General features: G+C 52.5%; 1 protein-coding gene across 5 annotated transcripts in view; it reads right to left on the bottom strand.

Moving 5' to 3' along the window:
• Positions 1–14,673, bottom strand: part of IGSF5 (immunoglobulin superfamily member 5) — a 33,479-nt gene that overhangs the window by 14,549 nt on the left and 4,257 nt on the right. For 4 of the 5 annotated variants that reach the window (XM_015568941.1, XM_006754315.2, XM_015568938.1 and 1 more), the window contains exons 3-4: positions 9,496–9,813; positions 8,232–8,531 (exon numbers count right to left, since the gene is read on the bottom strand). In XM_015568941.1, the coding sequence (XP_015424427.1) occupies positions 8,232–8,531; positions 9,496–9,813 (618 nt within the window). The remainder of the gene's footprint in view (positions 1–8,231; positions 8,532–9,495; positions 9,814–14,673) is intronic. The other variant, XM_015568947.1, reaches the window with a different exon arrangement.

The raw sequence follows: 14,673 nt of genomic DNA, 5'->3' as shown, positions 1-14,673 counted from the left end.
TTTTTCCGATGGTCTTAGGCGACCCCTGTGAAAGGGTCGTTCAACCCCCAAAGGGGCCGCGACCCACAGGTTGAGAACCGCTGCCTTAGAGCTCTCCAACACACATCCTGCGGCTATCTACATTCAAATTTAAATTAATTAAAATTATACACAATTCAGTGCTCAGCGCCTCAGTCCCACTGGCCACATTGCAAGGGCTCCAGTGCCACAGACCCAGAACAATGGCCTCCATCCGGAAAGTTCTGTTGGACAGCGCCTCCTAGCGCCATGCTGTGGGAACTGCACCGATGCACCAAAGAGCCTGGACCACTGCCCTAGGGGAACCCAGTGCAGGCAAACCACTCTGAGGTGCCTCTGTTAAATGTGAACTGTGGTTCAGTGCAGGCTGCCGCTCCCCCGAGTGCCTAGGAGTATCTCAGTGTGAAGGCATGCCATTTCCTTATCTCCTAGTCATTAGAAAATATTAAAGCAACAGACTTCCAATGAAGGAAGACAGGTTTGCTTTTAAATAAATGAAGCTTCGCCCTGCCAGTGTTGTTCAGTGGTTGGGCATCAACCTATGAACCAGAAGGTCACAGTTCAATTCCTGGTCAGGGCACATACCCGGGTTTCAGGCTCGTTCCCCAGCAGGAGCGTGCAGGAGGCAGCCGAGTACTGATTCTCTCTTGTCATTCATGTTTCTCTCTCTCTCTCCCTCTCCCTTCCTCTCTGAAACCAATAAAATATATATTTTTTAATAAATCAGTGAAGCTTTCATAGGGTGGTCTCTGGGCCTTGTGTCAGTGGGACCACTGAGCTCCCTTTGGCCTCTGGTTCATCGTCTATAACAGGTCCTGCTCCCACCAGGCTATTCAGAGACTCAAGAGATGCTCATGAGATGCTGAGGGCACTCAGGGATGACACGTTTGTGTGAGACGGCTGTGGCCATCCTCAGTTCAGTCCGATGGAGGCTGCTTACGCCCTGAAGTGGGACCATATGAGCAGCTTTCACAGCAAGGGAGGCAGCTGTGTTTAAACACGAAGGTCTGGCTGAAGAGTCAAAAGACAGGCTTCCAATTCACCCTGGAAACAGTCGCCACGCGGCTGCCTCACCGGAGTGCTCCCCACTGGAGAAAACTGTCAGCGTGCCCAGCTGCTGCCAACCGGCCTGGGCACGGTCACCTTTGTCCTGACACCACCTAGCACAGAGACGGCTCACCCTCAGGGAGGGCCTGTTTAAAGAAAGGGAAGGGCCACCTTGCAGGGGTTGGTGACCAAATCGCGGGAGGGAGTGGGCGGTATTGTGACCTCAGCACACCCTCGTCCCTTCATTCCACCACCAGGTTCAGCTAAGTGATGCCTGCACGCCCCTAACAGCCCCAAAGTGTCACTAGGGCAGCAGCTGGTGCCCACGGCTCATGCCTTCACTCCCTGTTTTGTGACCATACTCCGTTGGGAGTAAACCAGCCCTGAGATGCACACCTGGCAGGGACTGGCGCTCTCCCTCTGCCGCATGGAGCCGAAGAAGGGTGTGGCGTGTGTGCCGGGAAGAGGTGTAATTTGGACAAGAGCTTCGCAGAAGAACCCTTCATATTTTAACTAGAGGCCTGGTACACGAAATTTGTACACGAAATTCCTCGCAGTCCAGGAGCCCTCGAGGGATGTCTGACTGCCACGGAGGCAGAGAGGCTCCCACCATCAGCTTCTGGCTGAGCGGCGCTCCCCCTGTGGGAGCACACTGACCACCAGGGGGCAGCTCCTTCATTGAGCACCTGCCCCCTGATGGTCAGTGGGTGTCATGGGGACTACTCATTCTGCCGTTTGGTTGATTTGCATATTAGCCTTTTATTATATAGCATAATAATTTTTAATGTATCAGATGTGACAAATATATGTATACTGATCTGCGTACACATATGCCCAACAGCATGAAATTTTTAGTAGGAAGCTAATTTTTAAATGAATACACTGACAGTGGATTAAAAGAAAAATAAATAGTAGTCCTATATTGATAAATCAAACATGGTGACAATGGCCCCAAACACAGAATCTTGGAATGAGCTCGTACTTAATCCAGCCCCTTCTTGGAGATGAATCATGTGGGACAAAGAGACTGGGTACAGCTGTCAAGGGCACTCAAAGCAGGGGCTGGACTCGCGTGTGTCCATTCTGCCCCACAGCTGTCCAATACAGACCACCCCTCCTGGGGAGGACACAGCCCCGGTCTCACAGGAAACAGGGCATCCGGGCAGACACCGCCCCGACAAGGGCCTCTAGTGAAGGGTGGGCGTGATGGCTCAGGTCAGGCGGCCTGGGCCCTGCTGAGAGGATGAGGACGCTATACCTGCGCGACCCAGCAACGCGGCTGAGGGAGATGATCTCCACGTCCACACGGCTTGCCTTCCTCCTATGTCCCCTCCCCCGGCTTCTGCACCCTAGGGCTGCGCTGCTGAAGTTACGGTGTGACCGGCCTCGGCGGGGAGGCTGTCCTTTCCCCATCTGTGGAGAAAAGGAAAATAGCACCTCCCAGATGCTCTCACAGAAGCGCTCCGGCTCCAAAAGGGCGCGTACAGCTTCTCTAAACCAACTGGATTGACACAGATGTCACCCGCAGCACGTGCGGTCCGGGAGGGACCCAGGAGGGACCCGGGAGGGACCCTGCATCCAGGAAAGCGATGATGACAACCCCTCCCTGCTGTCCTGTGGCTCTGAGGCAGGGACCGTCCTCTGGGCGCTGACCCACGCTCCTCACACCAACAGCAGCCCATAGGCAGGTCTCACAGTCCCTGTTTCACAGGTGAGAAAACTGAAGCACAGAGAAGTCGAGTGACCTGCCCAGAGTCACAGAGCGAGGGAGTGGGCCAGCTGGCTCTGAGTCCAGGCTGTCTCGGGTCCCGACCTGGGTCATGACATTTGATTTATCAATATAGGCTATTTATCCTTCTTTTAGTCCATTGTCAGTGTGTTCGTTTTAAAAATCAGCTTTAAATTTTGCGATTTTCCAGTTCAGTGGTTCCCAACCCCGACTGCCTAGTGGAGTCATTTGGGAGTTTTATTAAATGCCAGTTCCCAGGCCCCGTGCAGACCAATGAAATCAGAGCCTGTGGGGCGGGTCCTTCGGTGTGGAAGCTCCCCTGAGACTGACAGGCAGCAGCAGGGAGAGCGCCTGCCCTGTTCTTCTCCCGCTCGGTTTACAGGCGGGACAACTGTACCCACAGGTCGGTGACTTGTCCATGGTCACACAGCCAGTGCCAGAGCCACGTACGACTCGGGCCTGACCCTCCAGCCACTCTCCTCTGCCCTTGCAATTGCCACTCTTCACAAAGCTAAGGTGACCACCAGGAGCCACTCCATTCTACAAGTCGCTTGTGTGTCCTGCAAAGATCACATTATTTTAACATCTCACAGCCCACGCATTAAAGTAGGAGAAAGCCACCCAGGTGGGCAGATAGGGCTCAATGGGGCTTCTCTCCAGGCGGGCACGAGAGGGCTTTCGGTTCCACGTGTCTGCGGTGCTTGGAGCTCACATTGCTTCTGGAATCAAGAAAATCGATTTTTATAAAACATTGGCCTTAGCCCTTTCCTTAAAAAAAAAAAAATCAATGTGTACTTCATACAGCTTTTTGCCTGGAAGAATCCGGCTTCCTGAACTGCCATTGACAGCCTTCACAGGCATCGTTCTGGAAATGAACACAAATTCCTGGCATTTTTTTGGGCACGGGTGTCAGGGCTGATGCAGGTTCAACTCCTGAAGAAGCCAGACAGATCACTTCTGGACTGTCCGGGAACCTGGGGGGCTCCTGGAGCCTTCTCGTCCCCAGCTCCCCAGCCACTAAAACTTACATAAAACGCACACCACGCGGCCAGCCACCAGCTGCTCTGGAACCTGATGAATAATTTAGAAACAAATTACCCTTTTCCAAACGAGCCCAATAAAGTAAGACTCAAGGCGAGGCCCCCACTGCGCCCCCTCCGTGAGGCAGAAGGGACTCCAGCTGCCCTAACTGAGGCTCCCCACTTCCCTCGTCCTGGTCTAGGAAGGATTCAGCCAGCGGGGGAAGCTGAGTGCCCCTCGCCCTCCGCTACAACAGAAAGCCTTTGCAGGCAACTCAGCTCCCTAATCCATGTCCATGGGCATCATCCATCAGACCAGAGCTGCTGGCTGCATTATTCCTTTTTAAAGATGCGTAGTTTAAACAGTCAATTTCATTCCATTTGGTGCTGATGGACCTTTTTTTCAATATGCCTATTCAAAGCCCAGGCCACTCTATATCAGATTTAAAGAACTTAAAGCAAGCGGGTGGCTGGCCGGAGACATGGAGGGTTAGGGCTAGGACGGGGGAAGGCGGTGGGAGTTGAACATCCTACGGAGCCAAGTGCTCAAAAACGAATAGGGACGTGTCAGGATGCCAGAGCCAAGCTGAGCGTCAAAGTAAATAATTTAACAGCAAAATTACAATGTCGTGAGTAAAAATGAGTCCGCACTAAAGCTGTGTTTAGGAAAAGGAAGGAGGGGGCAGGGAAGTCTTTTCTTTACAGAGAAATACCAACTCATGAATACAGAAAAATGAGGAAACCGGAAAATCGCTCTTTCATAGCCACCAACCAATAATTGCTCCAGGCAGAGACCTATCGGTGAATGCAAATGCTATCGGGTAAAAAAATACTGAGAAACAAGAAATCCACACAGTCTCCCAGATTGTGTGTTCATTATAAAGGCAAAGGCACCTTTGCAATGAAGAACTCCGGGGTCTCCACCTTAACCAAATGATCAAACTCACTATCAAGGAGAGAGAAAATGGGCCTCACGTGCCCACTAACTTCACCCACGTCTTGACAAAAATGTTTAGCCTCAATCAAAGTGTGTTGGAGAAAACTCTGACAAATCTATGGAAGGGCATCTTGCAAAAATCACCTTTCAAAATGTTTGTATCAGGAAAGACAATAACGGTGGGTGAACGGTTGAAGATGAAAGGAGACTTAAGAATATCTGACCGCCTTTGACTGGAAATTGGTTTGGGGGGGAATAGCTATAAAGGAAAGTGGGTAAATTCAAATATGGACCGTACATTGTATAATAGTACTATATCAATGTTCAATTTCCTGACTGCCCCTGCATTGGGGATAAACACACTGGCCGTGTTGTCATGAACCATATGCTGAGGTATTTAGGGGTGAAGTGTCATAAAGTCTCCAACTAACTCAAATCATTCAGCAAAAAAAGAAAAAGAAAGAAAAACAAGAAAAGCGGAGAGAGAAAGAAGTGTGACAAAGTGTAAACATTTGTTGTATCTAGGTATTCACCATCCTGTTCTTGCAACTTTTCTGAGTTGTTTTTTTTTAATTTTCAAAATAATAAGCTGGCAGGAGAGGAACAACCTGGCTGAATTCCAGCTTCCTCTTCTCATAGAGTCTTGCTGAAAGCTAACCTTAGTTCCTTTCCGCTTCAGAAGCTGAAATAAATTTACCTTGACTTAAAAATCAAAGAGACAACAGTTTCTGTGTCCTTGACTCTCAGATGCACTGAGGCGCACCAGAAGCAGGTCCCCAGGCCTGGGGCAACACCAGCTGGCGCAGATACGCTGCTCCCCGCGGACAGGGGCAGCTGTCTGGCCCCTCGGCTCTGGCTTCTCCCTGACCTGTATTCACTCATGCTTTCGTTTCTGTTGGCCACCTGGCCTCTGGGGCATCTGAGCTGGAGACAGAGGCCAGGGCCTAACGTCGGGGCGAGCCTGTGTGGGATGGCACGGGGGTCAGGCCCTGCAGGACACAGTGCCTCTCATGCTGAGCACAGCTGGGCTCTGAATGGCCTTTCACAGCTCACAGGGACACCACCTCTTACAGGCTGAATTGTGTCTCCCCCTCCCACCCCCAAATTCATGTTAAAGTGCTAACTCCCAGTACTTCAGAATGTGACCTTATTTGGGAAGAGAGTATAGAAGATACCGTTTAGTTCAGGTGAGGTCAGATTGGATATAGAATGGGCCCTACTCTGATATGATTAGTGTCCTTATTTTTAAGAAAGGAAATTTGGACACAGACGAGCACACAGGGAGAAAATCATGTGAAGACGAAGGCAGACATCAGGGCAATGCATCTACAAGCCAAGGAATGCCAAGGATGGCCAGCAACCATGAGAAGTGGTGGTGGGGAAGTGGGGGTGGAGGGGGTAAGAAACCTGGAACAGATGCTCCCTCTTGGCCCTCAAAAGGAACCAACCCTGCCCTAGCCAGTTTGGCTCAGTGGATAGAGCGTTGGCCTGCAGCTCTCTCCCTTCCTCTCTGTAAAAAATCAAAAAAATATATTTTTTTAAAAAAAGGAAGCAACCTGCCCAGCCGGTGTGGCTCAGTGGTTGAGTGTCGACCTACAAACCAGGAGATTGAGATTTGATTCCAGGTCAGGGCACATGCCCAGATCTCAGGCTCGATCCCCAGTAGCGGGTGTGCAGGAGGCAGGGATCAATGATTCTCTCTCATCTTTGATGTTTCTATCTCTCTCTCCCTTCCTCTCTGAAACCAATAAAAATACTTTTTAAAGGAACCAACCCTGCTGACACCTTGACTTCAGACGTTCAGACTCCAACTGTGAGACAATCCACTTCCGTTATTTCAGCCACCCACTCATACTTGGTTTCATCGGCCCCAAGATACTCCTCCAGCCTCCAAGTGGCTGCTCACACGCGGGGGGCAGAGTTGACAGGTGAGCAGATTCTGAAGGCAGACTGGCAGGGTCACCTCCCGCCTGTTACCAGCACTAGGGACGTGGGCAAACTCCAAACAACACTGTGTCCCTGTCTCCTCCCCTTTACAACAGCAGTAGCAGCCTCCACAGAGGGTGGTTGTACAGGCAAGTCGGTTAATAGGTGAGAGGTTTAAAGCAGGGTCCTTACTGGGTAAGCGCTGTGTGGTGCTGTTTGCTATTGTTATCATTGCTATCATCATCATCATCATTATCATCATCATCATCATCATCATCGCCTTGCTTTGGCTAAGCCTTGTTCTACACTTTGAAAGATTTGAAGGGAAGGAGTTTTCACACTAGGAAAAGGCCGGCCACGGGATGACCTGGTGCAGCACAGCACTTCCCTAGGCCTCCCTTTCTCTCCTGTTGTGTAAGGTGAGGGTGTTCACGTCTGTCTCCACAGACAGAGCTGCGCTGGCGATTTTCGCTCATTCTTACTGCTTCTCTATGACCCAGATGCCCGGATGTAGGTGTCTGGCCCCGATGTTTCTCCTGGGCTCTGAGGCCCAGAGACTCAACTACTTCCCAGGCATCTCTTCTTGGATGGCCCCTCCCTCACGAACTCTGTGTCCAAACCTACATTCAACACCTTCTCTCACAAACTTCAGTGCCCCTTCTGTGTCCTCTGTCTAGCAAGTTAACATGCCTGAAACGCTTTGTATCGCCCTATTCTCCTCCTTCTCTTCCCCGTACTTACTTACTCACCAGTTCTGTCCATCTCGCTCCTTAATATCTCGTGCAATTATCCCCACGGCTTTGGGCATTTCCTCTCGAATAGATTATCTACCAGGGACCTCCTTGCTTCCAGTTTTACCTGCTTCTAGCCCCACCTGTCGCAGATAGCCAGAGCAAGATTTCATTTGTTTATAGCTTTTTAAAATATAACATATTCCAGAGCCATAGTGCGGAATCTCAGAGGGAAGATGGGAGTGGGGGGGTCGGGGGTGGGAAGAGACCCACCAAAGAACTTGTATGCATATATGTGTAACCCATGGACACAGACAATGGGGTGGTGAAGGCCTGGGGTAGGGGGCTAGAAGGGATGAATAGGGAATAGGGGGGACATATGTAACGCTTTCAATAATAAAGATTCAAAAAATGCAACCTTATAATCCCACTAAGATTGGGAGGAACCTGATAGCACTGGGCACCCTCCTGTAATGTTAGAAGAGCTTGCTTCATACGGGCCCAGGGATGGGATCAAACATGAACAAAGGGTAAAAACTGGGGGAAATGCTGAATTCAAGTATTTATCTCTGAACTTGATGCCGTTTCATGCTACTAATTGTCGAGATTCTTAGTGATGTTTCATCTGTAAGTGGATACTTGAAAGATGGGATTTTAAAATCCAGTAACATTGCAGGGTCATTAAGGTGACACTCTCTAAGTAATCTGTCTCCATTCCTACCTGAAATCAAGATCCCTAAACATCGAGGTTAGTCAGCAGGGCATATAAAACATAAGTATGCAATAATAACCTGCTTTACATAAAGCAAGGAGTCTTCACTTACCCGAGTGAGGCGGAGCCACAGTCAGGTTTATCGTGCGAGAATCGCGGGCCTGCAGCCCCTTCATCTTAGCCACGCAAGTCAGATTCCCACTGCCTCTCGGCGTCAGAGCCAGGATGCTCAGGACACTTGGAGGGTCGTCCGGCTCCAGAACGGAATGAAAGCTTGAATCGCTCACAGGGACACCGATCTCCCAGGAAAGTTCCGGGAGCGGGTTCCAGCCCACCGCACGGCAAGTCACATTACAAGGTTCATCCTCAATGACTACAAGACTGTCAGTGTGAACGAGCAATTCCCCCACAACTAAAGAAGAAAAGAGAAACATTCTGAAGGAGTGGCCACGCCTCTCTGTTCCAGGTCTGCTTTCATTTTTCCTTCAATCACATTGCAGGAGTACTGCCTCCCCGAACCCAGAGGGGCCGTGGCCGTAGTGGGAAACCTTCATTCAGCTTCTATCTATGTCTTTTTTTGCACTGTCCATACCCACAGAAGAAAGAGGGGTAAAGTCAAAAACAATGATGTAGGCAAAGAAATAGAGGCAAGGATATGAAAGACTGGAGACAGGCAATGATCGCCAGCCACCTCGCTCTACCTGCCCCAGAAGATCTCCAGGATATAATTCCAGAAAAGCTAGCATCCCAACATGGATGAGATGGGAAAGTGACAAAACCTGTCTTTAAGAGTCTTAATCATAGAAACAGGAAGAAGAGATGGGAGGGAGAGAAACAGAAAGGAAGAAAGTAGAAACAGAGGCTGTGAGGAAGGCAGGAGAGAAATAAACAACACAACAACAAACAGTTCAGAAGAATTCTCAGGGTAACACTAACTGATGACTAACCCATACATTTAAAAAAAAAAAAAAAAAAGGCCCTAGCTAGTTGCTCAGTAGATAGAGCGTCAGCCCACAGATTGAAGAGTCCCAGGTTCCGTTCTGGTCAAGGGCACATACTGTGCAGGAGACAACCAACCGATGTGTCGCTCTCACATCGATGTTTCTCTCTGTCTCTCTCTCTCCCTTCCACTCTCTCTAAAAACCAATGGAAAAATTCCTCAGTGAGGGGGATAAAAAAGGGAAAGGGGAGGGAGGTGATAAATACAAGAACACATTCATTCATCAGTTCAGAGTACTGAGTGTCACACCGCCGAAGGTGCCCATAGGTCACCCTCTATGGCCTGCACTTCAGCAGGTCCCTTCCACTTCCCTGACACTGACCCCAATGAACTCCAAAGGCGCCTCTTTGAGTCCCCCGCCCGAACGCACGCACACCTTGAACGGAAAGGAAAGCGGATCCCTCGCGGCCACTGTTCTGGAGGCTGCACTTGATGTGCCCCGCGTCGCTGAGCTGCACGTCGTGGATTATCATCTCGGAGGTGAAGTCGTCGCCCTCCGTGTAGTTCTCGGAGGTGAAGTGGTTGCTGGTGATGATGACCCCCATGGGCGTGACGCTCAGGACCACCGTGCCGTTCAGAGCCCACATGATGAGGCTCCAGCCCCGCGAGACGGTGCAGTTGAAGCGGGCCTCCTGGCCCACCAGCACCGTGGCGTTCTTGGGTCCTTCTATGATTTGGTAGCTGGATCCAAAGGCTAAAAGACACCCCGTGTTCCAAGTAAGTGAATGAGTCGGTATCGATCAGCTGTAGAGTTTAACCCTCCTGCATACAAGCTGTGAGCCCCGCGTGACTGTCCTATGGCTCAGATCCCAGGTCTTACTGGTCCCAACACCAGGTCTCCCAGATGATCAGGAGCTGCCCGAGGACAGGAAGCCACTCCATCCCTCCTTCCCACGGCCCTCTCCTCGCTCCACAGGCCTCAGCACCGCAGCTGGGCTGGCAGTGAGGGAGCAGCGCCCCTCCTCCTCTTCCTGCGGGATGTGACCTCAGGGATCTGACCCCAGCGTGGCCCAGAGAGCCACCACCAGCCCGGCTCTGTCCTGCAGGGAAGTTGTTCAGCCTCACGATGAAATGAGCATTTCTCCTCCTGGTGAAATGAGGGGGACCTTCTCCCAGGGCTGGGAGGGGACAAAGAGGCTGGGGACCCCAACATGCTGTGATCATGGCCCATGCCCTCCCCCGGCACCCTGCGAGCCCCCACATGGGCACTTAGGACAGTGTCTGTGGCTGGAGGACGAACAAGGTTGTGAGGGAAGGAAAACAGCTGCAGGGATGGAGGTTGGGTCCTGCATAGACTGTCATGGAAAGTCCTCTGGAAGCATCAAGAAGATGGTACTGTCACTGGGGCCTCGCCCTCCTCCTAAGGACTGGACGAGACAGAGAGGGATAAAGGGTAGGAAGATGTCGGGAGTTAGGTGCCCTTGTTGAGAACGCCCCAGGCATGCACTGGGCAGCCCGTCAGAAAGTCTCACCGTATCTAGCTCAGTTTAAAACTCCACAGGCTGGAGTGTGGGACCACAGACTCCAGAATGAGCATCCTGGCTCACGCGACAAGTCATCTCCACTCTCCACGCTCTGAGGGGCAACACAAGTGCCACCAGGACTTATGTCAAGGACCAAATCCGGGTCAACCCTTCACATGACCCGCAGGCACTCAGCGGACAGTCACTGTCACATGACCTGCAAGAAGGGATCACGTGGACCGACAAGATGAGCCAAGAAAATCGGAGATTAAAGCAGCGCTGCTTCCATCTCGCCTTTCCCAACGCTGCCCCTCGCTCACCAGCTGTAAGGCGGGTTCTAAAAGAATCTCGTGACAGCCCCAAAGGTTTCTGGGAAGAAAGCACACCGCTGGACACACAATAACAAGCAACACTTCGCCTGCGTTCCCAGAATGCACAGCGGGATGCACCGCAGGAACAGGTTAAGGGCGAAGAGTGAACCACTGCACGGACAGGGTCCGAGGCCAGCAGGACAGGGCGGAGGGGCAGCCAGGGTCAAGGGGGCGGCCACTGGCTCTATGGAGGGCAACCTGCGGGAAGGTCAGCTGTAAGTAGGACTGCTCCTGTGTTGGGTGAACGAGACCACTGTTCCCTATTCTTTGCTGTGCCTCCAGGCAGGAGAGCAAAAAAGAAAGTGTGACTTAAATAACAGCTCAGAGGGGTCCTCTCCCGGCTGGTGCCAAGCTGATCATTTCACTCCAGACACTGTGCCCTCCATGCCCATCTAAATGCCCTGCCAGCTGCAGTGTGACCAAGAAGACCCAAGGCTGCCCAGCTTGCTTTGCAGCTAGGGAGGTGAGAGGGTGAAAGGGAGGGGTGAGGGGGGAAGGGAGAGGGGAGAGGCCTGCACCAAATGGGAACTCTGAGTTTGAACCTGACCTTTAAGTTAAACAGGAGGCGCCAAACCCTAAGCACTGAGTTGCCCTGGCCACACAGCCTGGTCTGGGCTCCCACCACAGGTAACGCCCTTCAGCTCCTCCTCCTGACTCAGAAGCTGCCCTTCCGGAAGAGTGGGGTCCTGGGGCCGCGTTCCTCTCTCCTGCACCCCTCAGCTGATGGTGTGCGGCCTGTCCCAGCCAGAGCAAATATGAGCAAACGATAAATAAGAGCTTTAATCAAAGGCACCTGCCTCAGCACACAGCTCCCCTTCTTTTTTGTGTAGAGCGAAAGGGCAAGTGAGGGCCAGAGCCATGGGGACGACCAAGGTCCCCCTCCCAGGGGCCTCCTGTGCGCCAGCGACAGGGGTCACCCAACACCAGGTCCCCGGGAGGGCCTTATCCTATCTGCCTGCAAGATACGGATTCATGCCGGCACTCTCTGATTCCCCAAAGCCTGTCTACAGCCTGCCCTCACTCTCTCCCTTGCCCCTCGCTCTCTCTCTTCCCCCCCACCCCATGACCCTACTGCACCAGGCACCTCAGCAAAGAGGACAGGCTTCCCTTCTGTCCTAGCCGGTTTGGCTCAGTGGATAGAGCATTGGCCTATGGACTAAAGGGTCCCAGGTTCAATTCCAGTCAAGGGCACATGCCTTGGTTGAGGGCTTGATCCCCAGTAGGCGGTGTGCAGGAGGCAGCCGATCCATGATTCTTTCTCATCATTGATTTCCTCTCTCTCTCCCTCTCCCTTCCTCTCTGAAATCAATAAAAATATATTTTTTTAAAAGAAAAAGAAAGAAAAGCTTCCCTTCTCTCACGGCCTCCTGCCTCCCTGGTGTGGGGGTTGGGGGCATGGACCCCTCAACTGCTCCACCCTCCTCTCCTCTGCTCTTCCCGCCGCACCTGTGGACCCCTTGCCTTCTCCCATCTCTTCCGTAACACTGGAAATGAACAGAAAAGCAGGCAATTCAAAGTCAGGCAAAGAAAGGGAAACAACGTGGGGTGAGCGCAGAAGAGAACTGCCCCTTGGAGGCAGCGCCCGAAGGAGAGAGTGGGTGTCTGAACGCCTCAGCGGCTGGGGCCACTGTAGGAAGGAAGCTGAGAAGGGGGGACAGGGAGCCGAGATGGGTCTCCACTTCCTTCTGAGGGCGACAGGAAGTGCCAGCACCATTGCTGTGCCACCCCCGCCCCCCCAAAACTGCTCTCCGTGTGATTAGAGGGATCTTCTCAACACACCAGCATGTTCAGGAACCCCTTTCCCCTTACACCCCGCCAGACTTCGTTTAAACATGTCCATCATCCAGGGTAAAGACCAGATAATCCTGGACATTATCACATCCTAAAACCCTACCTAGTCTCACATCAACTTCGTTTTGCCCCAAACCCCGCCCTCTTCCTCACCAACTCTTTCTGGCCCCAGGGCCTTTGCACAGGCAGTGGCCAGCCTGGCATGCTCGTCTCACTCCTCAGCGCCCGGCCAAGTAGTCACCTCCTCAGGGAGCCTTCCCAGACCACCGATCTAGGTTACATCGTTCTATAACGGCTTTCAGAGCGAAGCAAGTATCACAGGGGTAATTTTATATTGATTTTTCTATCAATCAGAGCCTGTTTCCCCAGTGGCTCTCAACTCTTTCTTGGCCCTCTGCCTGCTTTTGCTCATCACTGCCTCCCAGTGCCTGCAACTAAATGGGGCACAGCGGGCCCTCAGTTAATATTCACTGAGCGAATAAGTAAGTGGCCGGGTCCTTGTGACGCTGGGGACGACATAGAGGAGAGGCTGGCAGAGGCTGGAGGGTGCACGTGGGGTAGCCCTCAGCTACTCAAAGCCACGCCTGCAAACGAAGGTGTCTCTGCCCGAAGAAGTATGCGAGGGGCTCCGTCTGTTGCTATGATCCAAGCATCATGGTTGGATCCCATGAGCCCAGGGGGCTCTACAATTAGCCCAGCATCCTCTCCCCTCCTGGGAAGCCATCGCCAGGCCTCAGCCATCCCTGCCTTCAAAACGGAACTTCAGGAAAGGTGTCTGGGAAAGCTATGCACCGCGTTCCTCTGGGAGAGAATGCTTGCCGCCCGCCGTGGCCGAAATGGCCTGGTTGCAGCCACGTCCCCCAACTGTGCTGAGCCTGGTTCGCCAGCTGCACAAGCCCCAAGTTCCACACAGCGTGGGGAGGGGTCTCTCTCCGCGCCACAAGCACACTTATCAGCACCTACTGGACACCGCACTGCGCACTATCAGGTCGAGCTTTCGAACATCTTTCCCCCAAATACATGTCAACACCACGGCCTGGTGCCCATCGACGTCACATGAAAATAACCCAGACCAACGTGTATAGCACAGTCCTCACTGCGTGTAACACACCCATGCCCCTCTTCTAGTTCACTCCCTTTTATTTTTCCGATGTTGTCATGGCCAGAGTTTAAAAACAAAAACAAAAACATTATCCTGTCCAGCCGGCATGCTCAGGGGTTGAGCATCAACCTATGAACCAGGAGGTCACGGTTTGATGCCCGGTCAGGGCACTTGCCCCGGTTGTGGGCTCAATCCCCAGTGTGGGGTGTGCAGGGGGCAGCCGATCCATGATTCTCTCTCATCACTGATGTTTCTACCTCTCTCTCCCTCTTCCTTCCTCTCTGAGTTCAATAAAAATATATTTAATAAAAAACAACATTATCTAGCCTCTGAAATAGAGTTCATCTGTATATAATTCCAAAACCAACAGAACACAGTCTGCAGTTAGACGTCAGGACAGTGGTCCCTTGCGGCGGGGGGAGGGGGGGAAGGGGGGCGTGGAAGCTTGGGTGGAGGGTTCCTGGCCTCAGTGCTGATACATCATCCAGCCAGGCCTTCGTGACTGTGCAGGTCCCCACATGTAGATTCTCCACTGCGAGGCCTCAACCCGCCCCCCCCTTCCCCCCTCCCGTACGGAGCACGACTCCCCCAGGAGAGCAAACTCCAGCCGGAAACACGACAGCACACCTGAGCGATGGTCTGTCCACAAACAGAGCCACACAGAGCTGGGGGGACAACCCCGGCTGCTCAGAGACCCCGAGGTCCGCACACCTCAGCTCTGCGAGGCCGAGTCTGACTGGGGACCCTGGCCGGGGACACCCCGAGGCCATGCCGACCGACATCCTGGGCGAGGCCCATCAGAAGCACAAGAGGGACAACATTTCAGC

This window comes from Myotis davidii, unplaced genomic scaffold (genome assembly GCF_000327345.1).
Source record: "Myotis davidii unplaced genomic scaffold, ASM32734v1 scaffold512, whole genome shotgun sequence".
Lineage (NCBI taxonomy): Eukaryota > Metazoa > Chordata > Mammalia > Chiroptera > Vespertilionidae > Myotis > Myotis davidii.
This window is presented reverse-complemented; position numbering and strand designations above follow the sequence as displayed.